The sequence below is a fragment of the Pantherophis guttatus genome, chromosome 2 (genome assembly GCF_059756535.1).
Source record: "Pantherophis guttatus breed Tessera chromosome 2, ASM5975653v1, whole genome shotgun sequence".
Classification (NCBI taxonomy): Eukaryota; Metazoa; Chordata; class Lepidosauria; order Squamata; family Colubridae; genus Pantherophis; species Pantherophis guttatus.
Genome location: NC_142064.1, coordinates 237944658 through 237965527, shown reverse-complemented (window position 1 = coordinate 237965527; position 20870 = coordinate 237944658). Strand labels below are relative to the sequence as shown.

General features: G+C 36.3%; 1 protein-coding gene across 39 annotated transcripts in view; it reads right to left on the bottom strand.

The window, feature by feature from the left end:
* Nucleotides 1-20870, bottom strand: part of FOXP1 (forkhead box P1) — a 631964-nt gene that overhangs the window by 7523 nt on the left and 603571 nt on the right. For 18 of the 39 annotated variants that reach the window (XM_060684181.2, XM_034440575.3, XM_060684187.2 and 15 more), the window contains 6 exons: nt 19063-19264; nt 18885-18964; nt 18194-18295; nt 13901-14070; nt 11347-11416; nt 4986-5152 (listed from right to left, as the gene is read on the bottom strand). In XM_060684181.2, coding sequence (XP_060540164.1) covers nt 4986-5152; nt 11347-11416; nt 13901-14070; nt 18194-18295; nt 18885-18964; nt 19063-19264 — 791 coding nt within the window. Of the gene's footprint in view, nt 1-4985; nt 5153-11346; nt 11417-13900; nt 14071-14465; nt 14588-18193; nt 18296-18884; nt 18965-19062; nt 19265-20870 lie in introns of all 39 variants that reach the window. The other 21 variants (XM_034440573.3, XM_034440577.3, XM_087887932.1 and 18 more) reach the window with 3 other exon arrangements.

Sequence of the window (20870 nt, the reverse complement as noted above, 5' to 3'; positions counted from 1 at the left end):
CCCTAGTCAAATTATAGACAATCTGCTAAGATGGGCACCAATGACAGTGACAAGAGATCCAGTTAACAGTGCTCAAGTAAGACCAGGGAAGACCCCAGGATAAAACCTAATCTGTCCAGGTGTTGTTAAAAACATTTTGATCTTCTGAGTCCCCACTCTGGCCTCACTTTTTATTTGCATTGACACCTATGGCTGAGTCCTCATGGATTGGGGGCTTATGATCATAGTTCCTATATATATAAAAGGGAAAATTCACTCTAGGACTGACTGACTGACTGATTGAATTCAGGGCTGAGTGACAGTAAGATTTCTGCTGTAGTGTTGGCTTATTTAGTAGTTATGTTAACAGGCAGTGTTTGTGATAAAGGCCCGATCTGTTTCCTTGTACCACAAAAGTTGAAAACAATTTAATTTATGGGAAGAGAATTCCATTAAGGAAGATAAGAATGTCAGGGTAAAGGGTGCTCAACAGAAATCTGAGACAGCAAATAACAACAGCCTGCACTGAACACTGGAATATTATAGTTTCCAGAAACACAAACTTTCTAACTGTTGAAAGAAATGTTACCATGTGCCCTTGTAAATAAGTGCCCAAGCAGACAAGAGCAGGAGAGAAGGTGAGAAAGGGGGAAAAGAGGGGAGGAGTGGGGGAGAGGAAGGGGAAGTAGGGGAGGAGAAAAGGAGGAAGAAAGTAGAAGAGGAGAGGCGGGAGGGAGGGGAAAGAAAGAAAGAGAAGAAGGTTTGTTGTGAAAAGAGAGGGTAGAAGAGCAACCCAAATGTAATTAAAATGTCTTATTTTTATGCTTTCGTTAGAAAAAAGATATATATATATCTTTTTTCTTATATATATATATATATATATGATCAATTATGGATAAGAGAATGTACATTTACAATATGTATAAGAAATAAAAATAAAAAACTTTTTTCAAAAAAAAAAAGTAAATAAGTGCCCAAGCACAAGGCAGACAGAAAAATATGGAGTATTTCTGGGAAATGAAATGCCTTACTCTTCAAAAATTCCAACAATCTAGCATTTCTACCAGTATTGTATTATTGGCATGGGAAGAACAAAAATATTTGCGACTAAAAATGCCTAAAGAGAAAACATACAAGCAGTGTTAAAATGATGTCATGTAAGGCTACTTTGGGAATGCTAATTAATACTGCACAAACAATCTCTATAAAGCCTAAATCTGTTCCAATGTTTTGAAGGTAAAAGACAATGTTCAAATTAATTATCAAAAGTGAGGATTGCCTTCTTTAAAGCTTTTTTTTTTCTCAAAGCAAAACGAACACTTATTTAAAATGCTGAAATATCAAAGTAACAAGAATCTTAGATATATTTTTTTCTCCTCAACCCCCTGCCCAAAAAATTTTGCAGGTAGGAAACTTGTTATAAATAATTAAATGCTAATTATCTTCACAATTAATAATTAGACTAGCTTCAGGTTAATTTTTTCTACCTTTTGATTTAGAACTTTTAAGATACAGCTTGCTCACTACAGCTAATCAAAGCCCTATTAAAAGGAACAAAATAGGGCTGGCAGCTGACTGAAATGTAATTCCAAAGTCTTGCCAAAAATTGTTTTGCTGGCATGAGACAGACAGACAGAAAGTTTATTTCGGTCATTGACCAATGAAAGTACATATAATAAAACAAACAACACAAAACTATTTCCTAACAATAAAAACTATTGGCAATAAAAGTGATTGTGGGAGAAGCTTATGACCTAATGAAGCAGAACTTTGCTATTTTTAGAGAAATAAATTTATGTTGATCGTTTAATAAATCAAATGCAAATAAAAATTATTAGAATTATTATTAAATTATTTCAGAAATTTCAGTGTTCTTCTGCTGACTGCCGGCAGTTCAGCAGTTCGATTATCACCGGCTCAAGGTTGACTCAGCCTTCCATCCTTCCGAGGTGGTTCGTGAAATGAGGACCCAGATTGTAGGGGGCAATATGCTAACTCTGTAAACCGCTTAGAGAGGGTTGTAAAGCACTGTGAAGCAGTATATAAGTCTAAGTGCTATTGCTATTCTTCTTTTTTTTCTTTCTTTCTTTTATTAGATTTATATACCGCCCTACTCCCGAAGGACTCAGGGCGGTGAACAGGCACAAAAATAAAATACATAAATACAAAAATTTAAAAGCAAAAATAAAACCAGATTAAACAATTTAGCCCGAGACAAATTTAAAACATCCCAATAATTTAAAAACAGATTTAAAATTTTCAGTTTAAAAGAAAAGGGGGGAAAAGGTTAGGCCAGGACAGCTTGCTGGAATAGGAAGGTCTTAAGAGCGCGGCGGAAAGTGCGCAGATCCGGGATCCTCTGTATCTCCGGGGGGAGCTCGTTCCAGATAGTGGGTGCCCCCACAGAGAAGGCCCTCCCCTGGGGGCCGCCAGTCGACACTGTTTGGCCAACGGCACCCGGAGGAGCCCCTCTCTATGAGAGTGTACCAGGTGGTGGGAGGCTATTTGTGGTAGTAGGCGGTCCCGTAAGTAGCCAGGTCCTAAGCCATTTCAAATTTAAAACATTGGAAACAGTTTATTTCAACAATTTGCAATGTTTCAATTATCAAAATGCCCTGTTTTGAGGATAACAGAGTGGTTTCCAATCTGAAATGGAACATTTTAAATTTTAAAGCAATTCAAATTTTGAATTATTTTCACCCTACTACTATAAACTGTAGAACTAGGTGTTTTTAGTTGAAAGAACCTGATGTAAACCAATTTCCCCATTTTTCTAGTAGTGAATTTTTCTGCACATGTTTGTGGCATGAATTTTGGAAGCAGAAGTTTAAAGCCGAGTGTACTTTTGCCATAAAAACAGTACCATGTATTACTATTCTCAGCCACATGTTTCACCACAAAGTCTTATGAGCTTATGGCTATTCCCTATTGCTGAAGTCATTGTTTAAATGGAATTCAATTTTGAAAAAACCCAAACTAATTAAATTGGCAATATCACTGACAAAAATACCTTTCAAGATCCTACTTATGTCCCAGAAATTGGTCAAGGAGACATGGTAGGTTCCCAATCAGCTTTATTTTGAGATCCCACTGAAAGAAACCACTTGGTACATTGAATGACCTCTGGTATGTGTTCAGTAAGGAACATACAGGTAGTCCTTGATTTACAATCACAGTTGGGACTGGAACATCTGTTGCTAAGCAAGGCAGTCATTAGATGAGTAGAACCCAATGTTATGACCTTTTTTGTCATGGTCATTAGGCTAATCTGGCTTCCCCAATGACTTTGCTTGCTGGAAGCACGGTGGGAAGATTGCAACCATCATAAATATAGCCATAGTTGCCAAGAGGCTGAATTTTGAACACATGACAATGGAGATCCTATGACATTCCTAAGTGTGAAGACTGATCATAAATCACTTTTCAATTCTGTCATAACTTCAAACACTTGTTGAGTGTATGATTGCAAGTTAAGGACTACCTGTACATTACCAGCAGTATGTGGAATTTCCTCTTGATCTTTTTGTAGCTTGAACTGATGCACAGGAGGGTTTTAGTAATCAGCACCCAAATGTTTGTGAAACAGAGTAAGCACTTAAGGAGAAACACACTGTTGACTATTGTGAGAGTCTGTATGTCTATGCTATGTAATTGAAAGACAACCCCCCACCCCCAAAAGGCCCTTTATTGAAATGTCATCTGAATTTGAGGACAGTTTCAGTGATGCCACAGAAAAAAGAAATACAAAACATGGCGACAAGACATTTTTATGGTTCATCTGTAACATTTTCTATACTCGAAATAAAATTTTCTCTTACCAAGAAAACTCATTATAGCTACTAAAGGCCCTCATGAGGGAACATAGTAAGGAGGTCAATTCCTAGGAAGGAGGGGGTGCAGTCCAGAGGAATAAGATGCAACCCAGTCCAGATATCACGTGAGAAAAAGAGGGTGAAGATTCCTTAATAGTTCCCAGAGTATATTGCAGATAGGCAGTAGAGTGCTCAATCTGGCAAGATTTTGTCTATATGTGTGAAGCTATAATTTTCAGCTTGGAAAATTCACCACATGTCATTCTTGGTTTTGGGCCTGACAGTCAGTAATGGAACTTCGTGTTAAATGACTGGAACTGAAGGACATTTCAGACATTATAAGGCCTTTTCTCTTCCCTTCCCTTTTAAAAAGAAATGTACTTGGGTAATTTTTTATTGTTATCCTGTGGTGTTGGGAACAAGTGATAAAATGGCAAACTGGATTGCCAATATGATTCTAGATGATCTGTGCAGTCATCTAGAGAAGGTCTACCGTATTTTTCGGAGTATAAGACGCCCTGGAGTATAAGACGCACCTTAGTTTTTGGGGAGGAAAATAAGAATAAAGCTGATTGGCAGGTGGATTGGCCTCCCGGAATACCCCCAATCAGCTGTTCCCAGGGGTGAATTTTAGCAACAAGTTTTGGGTTGTAAGCTTTGTGCCTTGCTTTTTTTTCTGCCTCTGAAACTTCTGAAACTCTGTTTTAGAAAAAACTTTATTTTCTGCCTCTGAAAGCCTCCAAAACAGAAAAAAAAAAAAAGCTTCTGAAGCTCTGTGTGGGGGCTTCTTTTCTGAAGCTTCGTTTCTGATGCTTTTTTCAGCCTCTGAAACCTCCGTTTGAGAAGCTGGGCTAGGCTACATTCGATGTATAAGATGCACCCAGATTTTCCCCCTCTTTTTTTGGGGGAAAAGTTGTGTCTTATACTCCGAAAAATACAGTATATATTCTAAGTAGCTGCTCTGGCTGCTGTTACTATTATACTTTATAAGTGATGCATGTTGCTGGACATTTTTAAAATATGTTGATGCTCATGGGTGGTACACAAACATGTAAGTTTGATTATACTTGTTTTACTTCATGATCTAATAAATGTTTGAACTTTTCTAAAGTTCAGAATTTTAATTCAGCTACGGGTGGCGTGAGGGCAGAGTTAGGAGGAGCAACACCACACACAGATACACACTCTACTTACATTGCTTGCATAGGGGAACGGCCTGGACTGCTGTCGCTCCCATTGCTGTTCGCATGCTCCATTGCACCATTAAGATCTTCCCGCATTGCATTGGCTAAACTGCCCAGAGTGGGGGTTCCCATGGAAGCAGTAGTGTATAGAGATATACTGTTTTCAGCTATTGAAGCCTATAAAAGAGGGGGGTGGGGAAACAAGACAGGAGCATTGAAACAAGCACATATCTGTATATATACCACCCATCACATCCAAGTTACATTACTTTCATTTTCTTTTTCATTAAATGCAAAGGATAAAATCATAACCTCTGTATTATTAATTTCACCACTGGCATAGCTAAAAGTTCATTCATCTCCAATTTTTATCTAAAAGTAATTTCATCTCTATCACCAAAACCAATCACATATTGTACAGGAAACAATTCAAATGGAATTTTAAGATGGAGAAAAAAAACCCATAATACAATAAATAGTTAACTTAGCCTTGCATGGTTTTAAACTTTCAAGAAGGTATATCATCACATACCTTGCAACACTGTCCTGATGTTAATTTTCTCCACCAAGCTGGGTTTTGCCTCAAGAGGAAAGTACCACTTTTCCTCTTAATGTAAATACTAATTTTCAATGAGCCCTCACCCCCCACCAGCAAATAGGAAAAAAAAAAACCCACATAGGCAGTAAAGCAAATATATTTGATATTTGCAAAACTCCTGGAAAGGTAGAAATCTATGTATTTAATGTAAGACTGGCTTAGCTGTATTCTAGCAAGTTCTTTGAGGAACCCTAGAGTATTTATCTGCAAACAATGTTCTTGTGATACAAATCATCTCCCTTTATTCTGGAATTTGCATTTACTGATTCGTTGCTCAAAGATCAAGTAACAAAACTTAAATAAGGCAGACATTCATTTCTTCTCTCCAGCAATATCTGTTTTTTGCTCACATGTGTTCTTATGCTCTTGGTGATACTGACAATTGTAACCAGAAAATCATTCTTGTCCGGTACAGATAAATAGGCAAGCCATCTTTAAAAGCAATGCATGGTAATATACCTTTCAACATGTTAATGTATTAATCCACAATCAGCAAGGTTTGCACAAACCCTAAGCCCTGGTAAAAACCACAGCAATTACCTTTATATATCATGCTAACCTAAAACCAAACACAAATCTTTAGCATTTTGTAGGAATGTAGTTTAGCCTAGTTTATTTAGGTGAATATTGCTTAATTCTTACAACAATCCTTCATATCCAAAGGCTTTCTAGGATATCATTTAAATGGATGAGAAATAAAAAACAAGGCTGCAATATGATCATCTTGAAGAAGTTTCAGAAGCTTCAAATGCAACAAAATGCAGCGATAGCTTGGCCCCAATTATTTTCCACACTTAATTTACAGTGTTGATTTTAAATGTTAAAACAACCACCTTGTAGTAGGGCTGTCTGAAGGATGTCCTCCTCAATGAGAGCCTGTTGCGATGTTAAGAGTTGCATCAGAGACCCTACTGAAAAAGTCTCCATTTATAGACCTGTTTATTGGATATGAATAGCAATAGCACTTAGACTTATATACCGCTTCATAGTGTTTACAGCCTTCTCTAAGCAGTGTACAGAGTCAGCATATTGCCCCCAACAATCTGGGTCCTCATTTTACCCACCTCGGAAGGATGGAAGGCTGAGTCAACCTTGAACTGGTGAGATTCGATTTGCTGAACTGCAGCTAGCAGTCAGCTGAAGCAGCCTGCAGTACTGCACTCTAACCACTGCGCCATCTTGGCTCTTGAAGGTTTTGTCATGAGCTTCCCTTCTGTCAGCTTTTGAAAACGGAATGGAGACATACATGTATTTCTTTGATACAATATTATGCAAGGATGCGGCTATAGTTTAATATGTAGTTAAGGTAATTTTATTTTAATTGTGTTTTTTATTAACATGTTTTTGCAGATTAATTTGACTTTCCTCTACTGGCAATCCCAAAATGAAATAATTATATATTTCCTCTGGGAAAAAAAAATCCTATTATTTGGAATGGTCTACAGCACACCTCTCTTAACCTTCTTAGACAGAAAACAATCATATAATAGAAATAAAGGAGAGGAATATGTAAAATTATGTTTCTTCCCAAAGTAAGTCTGAGAAAGAGCTCCTACAGAAAGTTTGAAGGTTTTAGTCTTTAAGTCTTTAAGTTAAGTCTTAAGTCCTTAAAGTTTAGAGGGAAAATGAGTTTAGAGGTAATTGCAATCAGGATATACATCACAAAACAAGGTTTTAAAAAAATCCCATTTGAAGATTAGCCCTGCATCTTGAGATCTTTGAAGTTATCAAACATGGATATCTCCATCTATGGAAGTTCTACTGATTTTTCCTTGGTCTTTATACTACATCTAACTGGCTTCCTTTTATTTCTTGGTCTCTATCCAGGCCAATGAAATACAGCAAAATAATTTTGAGAAATTAAGGAATATAAAAATAATGAGTCATGCACTTTGCACTAAAAAGAAAAGCTCTAATTGCAGCAAAGTAATTTATTTAGTAAATGCTGAAATAGGAAAAACACTTGCTATTTTTTTTTCTTTTTCCAAAACCACTGGTGGACATAAGGCAAATTCTGCAGAGATGAAGTGAGATAGTAATAGGCAAATCCTTATGACATTTTGGATATGCTCATAGTTATTAATCTAGAAATTCTGATGATAATTTTTCTTCTCTAGGACCAAATCCCCCTCCCCCAGGTTTTTTCTAACGATTTCACTTCCAGATACCCCTCAGAAGCCAAATGGCTTCTGAAATATCATAAAGTGAAAAAAGCAACATGTATTTGGTGAGAAAACAATTGTAAAAAGAACTTTCTCACAAACATTATTTTGATGGTTTCTGCTTTTCTTTAAGATGTGTATTAATTAGCAGAGTCAAAGTTCTGGACAGAGTTTTCTGTCTTTAGATAGAAAATATAGAACAGAGCTTTCTGAAATGTTAGTTTCATCTAGGAAAGGCACAGAATTTACTGATCTGAATATTGTAGAGCAGAACAGCAACCTAAGCTGAACATACAAGCAGTTAAGGATAGAAAAACAGATTCACAGATCTCTTATTTATCCCCCATGGTTTTATCTTCTGGTCTTTTGAACAGGCCCTCCTCAACTTACAAACACAATTGGGATGGAACATCTGTCACTAAGAGATGTAGTCCTTAAGCAAGTTGCCCCCACTTTTGCAATCTTTTTTTTGCCGTAATCATTAAACGCATCACTACGTATTTAAGCAAATCACACAGCTGTTAAGCGAATCTGGATTTCCCCAATTGATTTCGCTTATTGGAAGCTCCCTGCGAAAATTGCAAATGGCGATCACATGACCCTGGAGGACCGCCACCATAGCAAATACATGTTGGCTGCCAAGTGCCTGGAATTTGATCACATGACCACAGGAATGCTGCAATGGTTGTTAAGTTCTAGAACCAGTCAGTCACTTTTTCCAGTGCTGTTGTAACTTTAAATAATCAAATGGTTGTAAGTTGAGGACTACCTGTATCACTATAGCTGCTACTCCCTTCAACTCACTACTAGAACTGCTCCTGGTAAAAGAATCTGGGGAAAAGCAGAAGGAGGGGCTTCCCAAAGAAATTGTGCTGTTACGAAATTAATACAGGAGATGCACTATTTCACAAGTGGGGCAAGAAGTAAGGGAAATCATCAAAGGGAATTTTCCTTGGCTTTGAATGATACTGTTGGTTAGACTTTCAAGTAAAGTTACAGTGCATTGAATTGTGCACCAATGAAACAAGAGAGCCTGCTTGCTTAATTAGCTGTTTGCAGTAGCGCTTTGAACAGAGATGCTAAAATGAAACTTGGCGTTATTGATATTATTGGAGTCCCAAGTGGCTGCCAATTGGTGATGAATGCTAATTTCCTATCATATTTCAGCCAAATAGTTGTTGCCTGTATAATTTCAAACAAAACTTCTGTTGTCTTTTGCCACAGACAGTGAAATCACCAACGGTAGTACAAGATGGCTTAAAAGCTAAATTAGGGCTTCTTTCAAATGAGTGGGGCCACAAATTAAGGGCAACTAAAGAGAGAACTTGACGTTCGGTCATAAGCTCATTCTAACATACTGCTTCTTTATATCCATCAAGGCTGAACCCAATGTCAAATTGTGTCCAGTTTATATACGTGATTGACTTTTCTCAATTTCAGTCAGAAAGAGAGTGACGATTGGAAGCCTCTATTTTGCTTCCCTTATAATTTCTACAAAATAAAGCTACGTAACTGCTAGCAGCATGCAATGTGAACTGAATTGTAGGGACAGTATAGATTTTTATTTGATCCCTCTTTGTGCAATATAGATGTTTGCTGATGTCTGAACTTAGTTGTTTTCTTGCAGATGTTTCATTACCCATGATTAGCACCAGGGGTGAAATTCAAAATTTTTCTCTACCGGTTCTGTGGGCATGGCTTGGTGGGCATGGCAGGGGAAGGATACTGCAAAATTCCCATTCCCTGCCTACTTCTGGGGGAAGGATATTGCAAAATGTCCATTCCCACCCCATTCTGGAGCCAGACAGAGATCTGGTTCTCTGAACTACTCAAAATTTCCGCTACCGGTTCTCCAGAACCTGTTAGAACCTGCTGGATTTCACCGATGATTAGCACCGATGATGTTACCTAGTTTGGTAATGAAACATCTGCAAGAAAACGACGATGTCTAGAGAGCACTAAGGTCCCCTCATTTCAACTCTGAGCTACAAACATTCTCTTTTATTGGTATAATTTTTTTATTTGATTCCCCTTTGTGTACTGAGTCTAATATGAAAATTCCACTACTTCCCATTGCAGGAATATATTTTTTTCAGTGATGACACTATAATAGGACCAAAATTAATGTTATATTATCACATAATATAAGAGGACAGAAAAGATGACGACAACAACACATGTTTTAGAACTAAAAACACGAACTGCTCAGTATGATAAGCATGTTAATTGAAATTAGTCACATAGCTAACACAAGCTGAAGGAACACTGGATCTCTTCATTTTTGCCTTTCAGCCTCATGAATGCAAAATGTGCTCGTAATCTTAATGCTATTCCTCAGATGAAGCTTGTCTTTAAAAATTGCACTCCGCAGGACTCAAGGGAAAATAAGATCCTAATGAATGGTATTTACAGTTGCTTCATTTACACATGCTTTCATTTGCTTTTCAGAAGTTACTACATAAATTAAAGTAATAAATGAAGATGTAGGTGGTTACTTATTTTGTAATCAATCTACTTCCTGGTTTAGAAAGGGAAAAATTCTACTACATTTTTACAAAGATGGTATATTCTCATGACCTGGTTTCAAAAGAAGCACCACCACAGCCTTATTTTTTTAAAAATATATTGTTCAAATAAAGCTTAAGCATTTTAATTTATCTAAGCAATTTTCTAGAGATATGCTACTTAAGTCTTTCTGGGTCTGTCTCATAAATAGTGGAGATTTTTTATCAAAGAGAGCCAATGTCTTTACTATGTTTTAATAATAAGAATTTGCTGAGTGGGTTATAAGCTTAATTAAGGAATAAAACTTAAAAATGGTATAATAATAATATTAATAAAACAATCAAATGATAAAATACACAAATAAAGTAAGGACTACAAAAATAAAAACACATAAAAGTCTAAAGTTAGCTGAGATGTATCTCTCTCAGCACTGATACCTGGAAAAATAACTTTTGATTATTTTTTACCCGCTTGTAAAGAAGTTGCAACACTTGTTTATAAATATATAAATCCTGACCCCTAACATAGATTACTTAAATATTGGCTTAAAATATTATTGAGATCAGCATCACAAAACCGACATCTCTTTCCTTCATTCCACATGCATAACAGCTAGTTTAGCTATTTAAAAATTTAGAATCATACACCTAGAAGACCCTTTGAAGAAGAAAAGGAATATGTGCATATGTATGTGTGGATGAGGTATCTACTTTCCCTTTAAAGCCACGAACAATAGAAGGTCATGTGACACCCTATCCTATCATTCAGCACATTAATAGCTGTGCTAGAGTAATTACACTTGTGGTATTTTTGCCTCAAGTGAAATTCTGAAATAAGAGGATGGAAATTATGATACTGCTGATAAATATTAATAAGTGAACTTTTAATTTTTTTGCCACAATATTCAAAATGCTAAGCATCTAGCTAATGCTGAAGCAGTCTGGGATGTGTTTGCCTCCAGGGACCATGATGCTTTATGCACTTAAGAAAAAAGTTTAACGGAATTAAAATTTAATATCTAATTAGAGCAAGGCTAATATATTTTGAAACGAATACAGAAGGCACACATGCCTATGTGGTGTATTTGCCACGCTCATTAATCTTACCTGTAAAGCAGCATTGAGAGGTGAGCAGTAGGTGTGGCTGGTCTGCATGTTTTTAATAAGTGAGGGGTTTCTGCGCAAGGAAAATATATTTGAAAAGAAAAAGCAGACAAATTAAATGCAGTCAACTGTTATACTTCAGGAAATCAGTTTCTTTCCTACATTACAAAATATAGTAATATCATAAAACTACTATTATTTCCTCCCCAATTTTTTTTAAAATTACTTAACTGAAAAACAGAAAAATGTTGTAAACTTCACCCGTAAAAAGGCAATCGGTCTTTTAGAATGAAATGTTTTAAGTGCCCTTAGGTTGTCTTTTGAGTTATTTCCTGCTGTAGAGGCCCTATGTATCTTCACAACTCTCTGAGCAGCAGGTGTTCACAGAGGTACTTTTCATAGAACCAAGAAAAGTTTGTTCTATGGCCGGGGAGAGAGCGGCATGTATTGCTCCAGACAATGTGCGTGTATTGTTTAACTGTTCTTTAGATTTCTTGCGATTGGGAAGACAGGAAAAGCAGGCAAAGACAAGCCCCTTTAATATTGGCAGGACTCTTTCTGGCATATTATTTTCCTACACATCTTATAATGAAAGGACAATACAAAAGTCATTTATGGTTTGTAAGAAAAATAGCCTTTCGCCTCTGAAACAGCCCCAACTCGTTGCTTATGCTAAGGAAGCTATGATCCAGACAAGCTGACTTATTCTAAAAGGAAGGAAGCTGCCCCTGAGCAGTGATTGCTCAGTCAATGCCCTGAGGTAGGACTTTATGGCTTTATGGGTTGTAGGAATGATTGAATGATCCTATTGTACAAAATGCAGGAAATCCAACAAAATTATCCATCCTTAGATGAGAATGATCGAAAAGCAAGAGAGCCAAAAAAAAAAAAAAAAAAAAAAAAGTAGAGACTTGTTCAGAGTACAAGTGGGGTGGACATGCAGGAAACTGGTTAGGGAATTCAACTCACCCTTGTAAATGTTCTGATGGGTCCCAGGACACAAAATTAGGACTCTTGTCCCATGAAATGGTATCTAAATAATTAACCCATAACACCCATCTTAAGTGTCTATGTCCATATGAGTCACTGGGACTTGCTGCTCCTTTTCTAGAAGTTAAGTATCCAGAAGCATTGGCTATCTGAGAATGCTGCTTTTATATTATTCATTCATTTATAATGTAATCTATAACTACAGGGCTGATCATTGAGAAACTGAGAAGGTGATCTAATGTTTAACGTAATAATAACAACTATCTGTGTATTTTAAATGTGGAATTAAATACCCTGTTTCCCCAAAAATATGACATCCCCGATAATAAGCCCAATCGGGCTTTTGAGTGCATGTGCTAAAAATACCCCCCCCTGAAAATAAGCCCTCCCCGAAAATATTTAAACGCATGCGCAGCTGGTCCCTGCCATTTCCTCTGGTTAGGGTGACAGAGCTGAAAATCAGGTAAGATGGCAAGAGGAACCCTGTTTTGCTCCACATGCCCCAAAATAAGACCTCCCCGAAAATAAGGCCAAGCACTCATTTCGGGGTTCAAAAAAATATAAGACAGGGTCTTATTTGGGGGGAAACACGGTATTGATTGTTGTAAAAAGAGAAAGGGTTGGGCTCTAACATGCTGGAAGTTCTACTCATTGAAATAAATGGAAACTAACTTTTAATTTCAAAACTAATATCAATTTCAAAAGGATTTAAAAGCAATTAACACATGCATAATCCTATGCACGTCTTTTTAAAAGTGAGTTTCATGGCTCTAATGTGTCTTTTGTTCATGACTGTAAACCAGTTTTTTTTCAAGTAAAGCATAAAAAATAGTTAAGAATATAAACCTCAAAACCTATTACTGGAAATCCTCTCTTTTCTTCCCAGAGCAAGTTTCACTCAAGTTTTAAAAAAGCAATGCTCGCTAGTCAGTGGACTCCACTTGATGACAATTTAATTCAGACTTAGTAATAAGAATGCCAGGCCTCACAGAAGAGCAGCAGAATATATTAGAAAGAACCTTCATGTGAAATTTTAAAAAAGGGCCACTCTATCCCATACTGGCACTTATATTGTGCTTCTGAATCAGTCAACAGAAAAATATGAAAAAAGTAAAATCTTTGAACAGTTTTTTCAAATATTTGAAAGTTACCTGTAGTTAGATATATAGTATTACATACACAATGTATATATAGCATTGAAAGAATATAGGACAGCAAGAATGACTTGAAAAATTTATATATAAAACCCAGCCTAACACCATATAGTTTATTACAACATTAGCTAACGAAGAATTTTATCAGCGTCCCTGCATTGAAGCAAATATGACTTACAAACACTTTATAAAATGCTACCTTAGGCTTTTGAGAAGCAATGCAATGCATGTACAAGCATGACATTTAAATTATTATTATTATTTTTGCAGCAAAGGCAATGCCACTATTTTGTGAAATGCAAGTCTACATGAGATGAATACACCATGCAAAGCAAAAGCAACAGAAAAACAAAAACTGGGGAAAAATAATTAGCACACACACACATAGACACAAAGCAAGTAAAAGCTCTTACTGTGTAACAAGCTCGCCAAAGTTTTCATCGGGGCAGAATTTTCGAGGACGGCCTCGTTGAATATGACGGCCACGTTTAAACTCTTCATCATCAACAGTCCAAAAGGACCCAAACTCATCCTCTACTCTGATAAAGCACTTATGCAGGGAGAGGTTGGTGCGAATAGCACCCTGGGATAAGACCAGCGGCAAACGAGATGATTTGGGAACAAAGGGGCACGGGATCGGGGAAACAGAACAGACATCAAATACAGGGAAAAGGAAAAAACAGAACAGAACAAAACAAAAAGAAAATAAAATGCCATAAGCCTAAGCAAATGGATTGTGAGGGTTAATATGCATTGCCACCTACAAGCTTCTAGCATGTGATGCAGAACAAACACCAAGCAAGCAAGGGCAAAGGGGACTGCTGGGCATACAAATGGTAGTGATGAAATGCTCTTTTGTTGCTTCACCTCGACTGGGCCGAGGAGAAACCATCTGGGTTGATCTAGAACACCATCTAGCAGCCAAAGCTTCTATGTTAAAACTAGCTAGGCTAAGAAGTTCAAACATGGTGGACGTACCCACTGATCTTTTGTGGCCTTCGTTTTTGGAACTCTACTTCATCCACTGTCCATACTGCCCCTTTAACGTTTTCTACTCGCACAAAACACTTGTGAAGGCTAAGATTATGACGCACTGCATTCTGCAGCAAGTATAAGAGAGAAAACATTGGGAAAAAAAAAACTTTCCATGAGAAAAAGAGTCTTAGCATTGTCAGCCGGCAAGTCCCCCTTTCCCTCATCCCGCCCTCCACACCGGACAATATAGTTATAACTTGTAAGATTTGCAAAAGAAAGATCATGAAAACCAAAACTTGATTGTTCTTATTAAATTTTCATGGCCTGGAAAGTTAAGAAATGTGAAGTAATTCTATATATTAATAGCATGGCAATCCATTTTTGAAATATATCCAACCAAAGTCATGTTATTTACCACTTCTTCCAATTTCTGTTCCTCATTACTAGTGTTAGAACCATGAAGGGATGATTTTAATATCCCATAATATTAGCCATTTGTGGTTCAAGCATTGCTATTGTTATCAGAATTATGAAGCTTGTCATGTTTCTGATGACTTCATTAGTTGTTAGTTTAATTAAATCTTAATCAACTTTTTAAATTATTTATTAAATTTGCATACCACCAAGGTCCCAGTAACTCTGGCCGGTCCACAATTTAGTCTTAGGCTGAATTCATATGGAGATCTGTAAAGTCCTCCATTATAGTACAAATATCGAACTTTATACCATATTACATGTCTTATTCTTTTCATCTCTAGCATTGGATTTATCAGTTTTCAGGATAATCTTATCCTGGAAATTTAAACAGCCTTGGATATGTCTAAACTGATTATAAACAGCTTTCTAACAAATTCTACCTAAAGGTACACAATCATTCACAACTGATACCCTTTAGAAAAAAAACAAGCAAAGAATATATAGGTTGTTAACTCATTTCTACCAATAGTCAATGGGGTGGCTACTTTACAGGCATAATGCCAGGGAAATACATGGACAGATGTTAAATAACCTAAAAGGCTAAGTCCCTTATTCACAAATTCATGTCTACGTAGTGAAAGGCTTTCTAATCATGACTGTCTACATTCACTGTGGAAACCAAGGTTAGGCAAAACACATTTATCATATTAATTAAAACAGTAGAGGGAAGTCTGGGCCACAAGGGGCGGGGATTCCAAATCATTTCATATTTGCAGTTCTACAGCATAACTAATTTTCTCACTCTTGCAGCACATCTGCTTCCTCAAAAGAGGCTAAACCGACAATCCATGTTCTTGAACAAATGCAGGGTTACATCTATTTTTGGCAGAACATTAATAAATCACCAGAGAATCCTGTCATTATGTAGGTAGAAACTGGTGAGGAACCATGAAGCTCGTTAGCAACTTCTGCTCATGACACATGAAAATTCAAGTCTTCAATGAGATAAAATCTGTCCCTCGGTTCCTACGCCACCATTTCCACATAAGTAAGGATTCTGACAGTTTGATTATTTCACTTCTGAACATATGTTTAGGAATTTAGCATTCCTCCCAGGCCACTGTTCTTCAATCAGGAGAAACCTGCTAACAGGGTAGTTTGTGTGTTTGTGTGCGCATGTGAACAGAAGGAGTGCTGCACATGGAAGGTGGGAAAGAATAGGGCATAGAATTGGATCAACTGCATTTTCAGATTCATAATAAAGTAAGGGATTACATTTATATTGTAATTCCATAACAGTCTGTAGGAACAAAACCATGCAGACATTCACAATCCTTTCTTTCAATGCTTTTGTTGATAATGAAAAAGAAGATTTCTTTCTTCTCTGAATGCTTTTTTGAATAGCTCCCAATGTATAAAAGGAATATAGCCAGGGAGGCAGAATTGCAAGGCTGTGTATGTGTGTATGTGGAAGTGTGTGTGTGTGTGTGTGTGTGTGTGTGTGTGTGTAGAGATGTCATAATCGGCAAGAGAAAATACCTATATTACGTATGAAAAAAGAAAACAATACAACATGAATGCAATTCACCCTCAAGTAAAATTATATTCAACTGCCTAATAACTTGCCTGTCAGTTCTGCAAGGTGAAATCAGTGAGAGTTTATACTTATTTGCTCTAAATTTCAATTTGGTCCAAGCAAACTTTGTATGATCTGAACTGTGATCCAGAAGACCTGACTTACATTCACAGTAATTGCATGCCAAATCTTTAGACCATCCTCAGCTATTAAAGGGCAAAAATATTCCAGAATAAAACTGTTTTCATGGATCCTTATAATACTATGTCAAAATCTAAAGAAACTAGGCCTTGGGCAACTCAGTTCAGAAATATCTCTCTGCCAAAGATTTATATTACGTTTTGGCTTTGAGTAGTAATTATTTCCAATTAGATCAGATTTTGGAACCAAGCAGCATAAAGACTATTATTCTCCTTTGATCTTTAGCCCTCATCAGGGATACTGAAGCATTCTATTTTCATTCAGCTATTTCACTAATCTAAAGTAGTAGTCATCTTCATATATTTATAATAAAGTGCTAAGCTTTGAAAATAATAATCATTTGAGAATTCCTCAAAATCAAATAAAATCAAGCTTTCTTACATAACATTGTTGAAAGTATAAATGTGTTAAAGTATATAACATTTTTTCTATTTTAGATAGTTTCCCTCTAAAATAGAAAAAAAGTAGATTAAAACAATATTCACCAAGTGAATCTAGTGCCAACACTAATTGTTAGATTGCAGAAACTTAACTTACTTCCTTCCTCCCTCCCTGCAAATGTTTAATTTCAGAATAGGACCTAATTTTCTATTTTAATTTGTGACTGAAGTTTCTTTCTTCTTCCTTTTCCAAGTTCCAAATTTGGACTTTTGGCAACAGTTTTTTTAAAAAAAGAAGTAAAAACTTTGGAACCATAAGAAACTAGTAAGTATGCACCAATGGATGCTTACCTCTTTAAACACTATTCTATCAATTTTTCCAAGGACATTTGAAATTGAAAGGGTGGGGTGGGGTGGGGGGAATAAACAGCATTTTGAGATTTAGGAAGAAAATATATATTGGAAGGAAACTGCAAAAATATTCAGGTGCCAGGTGTGTCTGGACTGTAGCCAGATTTTAAAGAAAGGAGTATTTTATGAGAATTTAAACATACTCAGAAATTAAGTAAAGGGAGCCAAACAACTGAAATTTAAAGCACCAGGGGTATTTGTTAAGTAGTTAGCTTTAATATTTTTATTGGCTTGTGACTTTACTGCTGTGCCCAATTAACCTGTATTGTGTTTCATAATAAACCAGCAAATATTTTTAGAAGTTTGCATATTAATTTAAGGCAGGTGTATCAGTTGGCAGGCTGTAAAGCTAATTTTCTACCAATTTTTGCAAAAGGACTTTATGTATAGAATCTTTTAGTGTAAATCACAAACCCACCAACTGATTAATCATCCTTTCTTTTTGTATCTTAGCAGCTGAAATATTTCACTACTACGAGCAACTATAGAGATGGACTAGTTGTTCAATCAGAACATGCAGGAAAAAACCCACTAATAATAGGTATTCAAATTGGGGCATTTCAAAGGCATATATTTCTTTCCTGCCAAATAATAAACTGTTTGGGCAGATAAGAGGCACCCCTATGTATATCAAAACAACTGATCTATATTTAGAAGACTACAGTATAATTAGGTATGTTTTTGGCATTTTCTATCCTAGAACACTAAATTGTAAAGCAAGAATCATACAAGGGAATACAACATACCTTCCACGTTGCTGCATTGCGTCTGAAGTAGGCAAACATACGTGTGAACCAGTTGTAGATTTCATTTAGTGTTAGCTGCTTTTCTGGAGATTCAAGAATTGCCTGTCAAGCAATTAAAATGCAACCGTGATCAGAAAATACACTTGCACATTTGTCTGAATAAATAAAACAAAATGGAAGTCAGAGAAAAATAAACACTTGCATGACGATGGAAGATTAGTGGTTGTACTTAATAGCTCAATGGCAGAACTGAAAATGGAATTATCTAATTGTTTTGAGTTTTATTTCTGTTTCCTTACGGAAATATTAATTTATTAGTCATTCATAGAGCAGAATCAAAGAGAAATGCAAAACATTTCACTAGCTGATTAAAGCTTAGTAATTATTTTGAGCTCAGATTAATTCTAGGGATCAGAGATTACTATAGCTTGTGATAATTGACTTGCCATCTTTAAACAGGCTCATTTTCAGTGTTGTGTGAAATGAATTTCCTAATAATCACATCGTATTGTAATACTTAATCAAAAGCAATTATGGTATATGTATTGCGGTTGTGGAGAGAGAAAAAAACCCCCATATAGCAAAAGTGTCAGCATGCCTGTATTAGCTAATCACCTCTTCTTGCCTATAGCATCACATATATATGTACAATCCTGGATTTAAGCAGGTTTTCAGGGATGGTATCGCTTACCTGCCTAATTAAAGAGGCATATGTAAAGGGCGGCCTGACTTCTGCATTCTTGTAGAATTCTTGATTCTGCGCAAGATCTGCTAAATGAAGGTAAAGAGGGCTCCGGTTAGCCATGGCTCATTGCTTTATTTGAATGGGATGGACCAAAGTATTTTTTTCTAGCTGGTCTACAAGTTACCTGAGGAGATGGGCACGTTGTATTTATCAGAGTACCGCCTTCGGATGGGTCCAACGTTGTGCATGCTGGTAGTAGTGATGACAGAAGGTCCCTGGGTAACAGGAGTGATGGGTGCTGTCGGGGTGGTGGGAGTATGAGGTAAACTCTGTGGAGAAGCCTCTGATGCGGTCTTGGAAAGCGTGACATTAGAGACAAGATTCAACTATTAAAACAGAAAAAGAAAACAATTTCCTGGATTAACAGATACATTGCCCCCATTCTTTTTCATGCACTGACATGTTTTTATTAAGACATAATGACGGATTGAGTATATTTTGGTGTTCATACTCAATGGAAGAAACAACAACAGTGCACCGTAGTCATGAAAGTGTTAGAGTAGAACTGGGGAGAAAGTTACAAGACCATCCTTGACTATGAAAAGTCACTTGCAGTATATAATATAAATCACTTACAGGATATAAATCAAACCAGTAAGAAGCATGCAATAAATTGATAAATAAATGCCTTCATAACTTTGTTCCCTATCTACTCTGAGCCCTGCAGTAAAAGCATTCTAACATAGATGTACATTATATGTTTATTGAGGTTATCTAGGCAGGTGTTTCAATTTTTGAACACTATATGGGTAGATAACCTGATGAAGCCTTGTTTTTATAGTTATATAGCTGTATGAATGAGCGGGCAATAAAAATAGCTTTAAAGTAAGGCTATGAAGTAGCAAGTGGAGAATACCTCAGATGAGCTAACCCCCCCTCCCCCCTCCCCCCCAAAGAGTGCAGGTTTCATTAAGGGGGGAAAAAGCCCTAGAAGTAAATTGATCAAATATTTACTTTCCACACTATAAAAGATTAATCTTTTTCTTTTAAAAAAAAATCTATCTTATCCTGAGTACACAATTGATCAGTAATATTATCTATGATTCTGGCAATCTGAGGCTATACTGTAATCACAAATATCTTTCATTGGAAATTCATTCTTTTAAAAAAACTGGCATTTTGGGGTCAGTATGAAATTATTGATTCTCTGGCCTCGGGAAGAATTTAAGGAGACAAAGTGTTTCTCAGCCAGGCATAACAAATAGCACCAGCCAAACTGGCTGTTTCTTTAGAATGATCAAAGTTGAAGCTAGAGAAGACATACCCTCTTCACATCCCTACTTGGTCCTTTGCAGTAGATGTTGCTTCTTTTAGACACAACCAAGAAAAAACATGGGGATACCTGCATATATATTGATGCCCAAACAGTTCTGACCCTTGAGAACATAATGAAGACTGCAGGCATATATTTAACTTACAAGATTGTCCCACTGAAATCAGTGGATTTTTCTTCTGAGCAATTAATTTATAGGATTACATTGAAAATCTGAGGAAAATAGCAGATTTTTCTTTCAGGCAGTTAACACAAAAGATTGCCTAAAGTACTTTAAAGTATTACAAATTAAAAGAATATGTTTTATTTCTATACACCCAGACTTCTCATGGACTGATAATCACAGATAATTGCCTTTCGCATTGAGGATTTAAGATTTTATATTGGTGTCACTGATCCTTTCTTTGGGTTCCTTAAGGGAAATTAGCTCCATTATTTTAAGGTAATTTTCTTACGAAAATATACAAAATGTCCTATGAAAAGACAGCAACTTTTTTCTAATATCTTTTTCTAATATCTTGAGGAATTATTGTTATTGTTATGAAGTACACCTTTAAAATGTAAATGTTCTTTTTGTTTCATCCATGGCGTTAGTACATTTTCATAAAAATTGACTTGTTGAAAAAAAGTTTTGACCACCTGATTCCTTATTTTCTTTC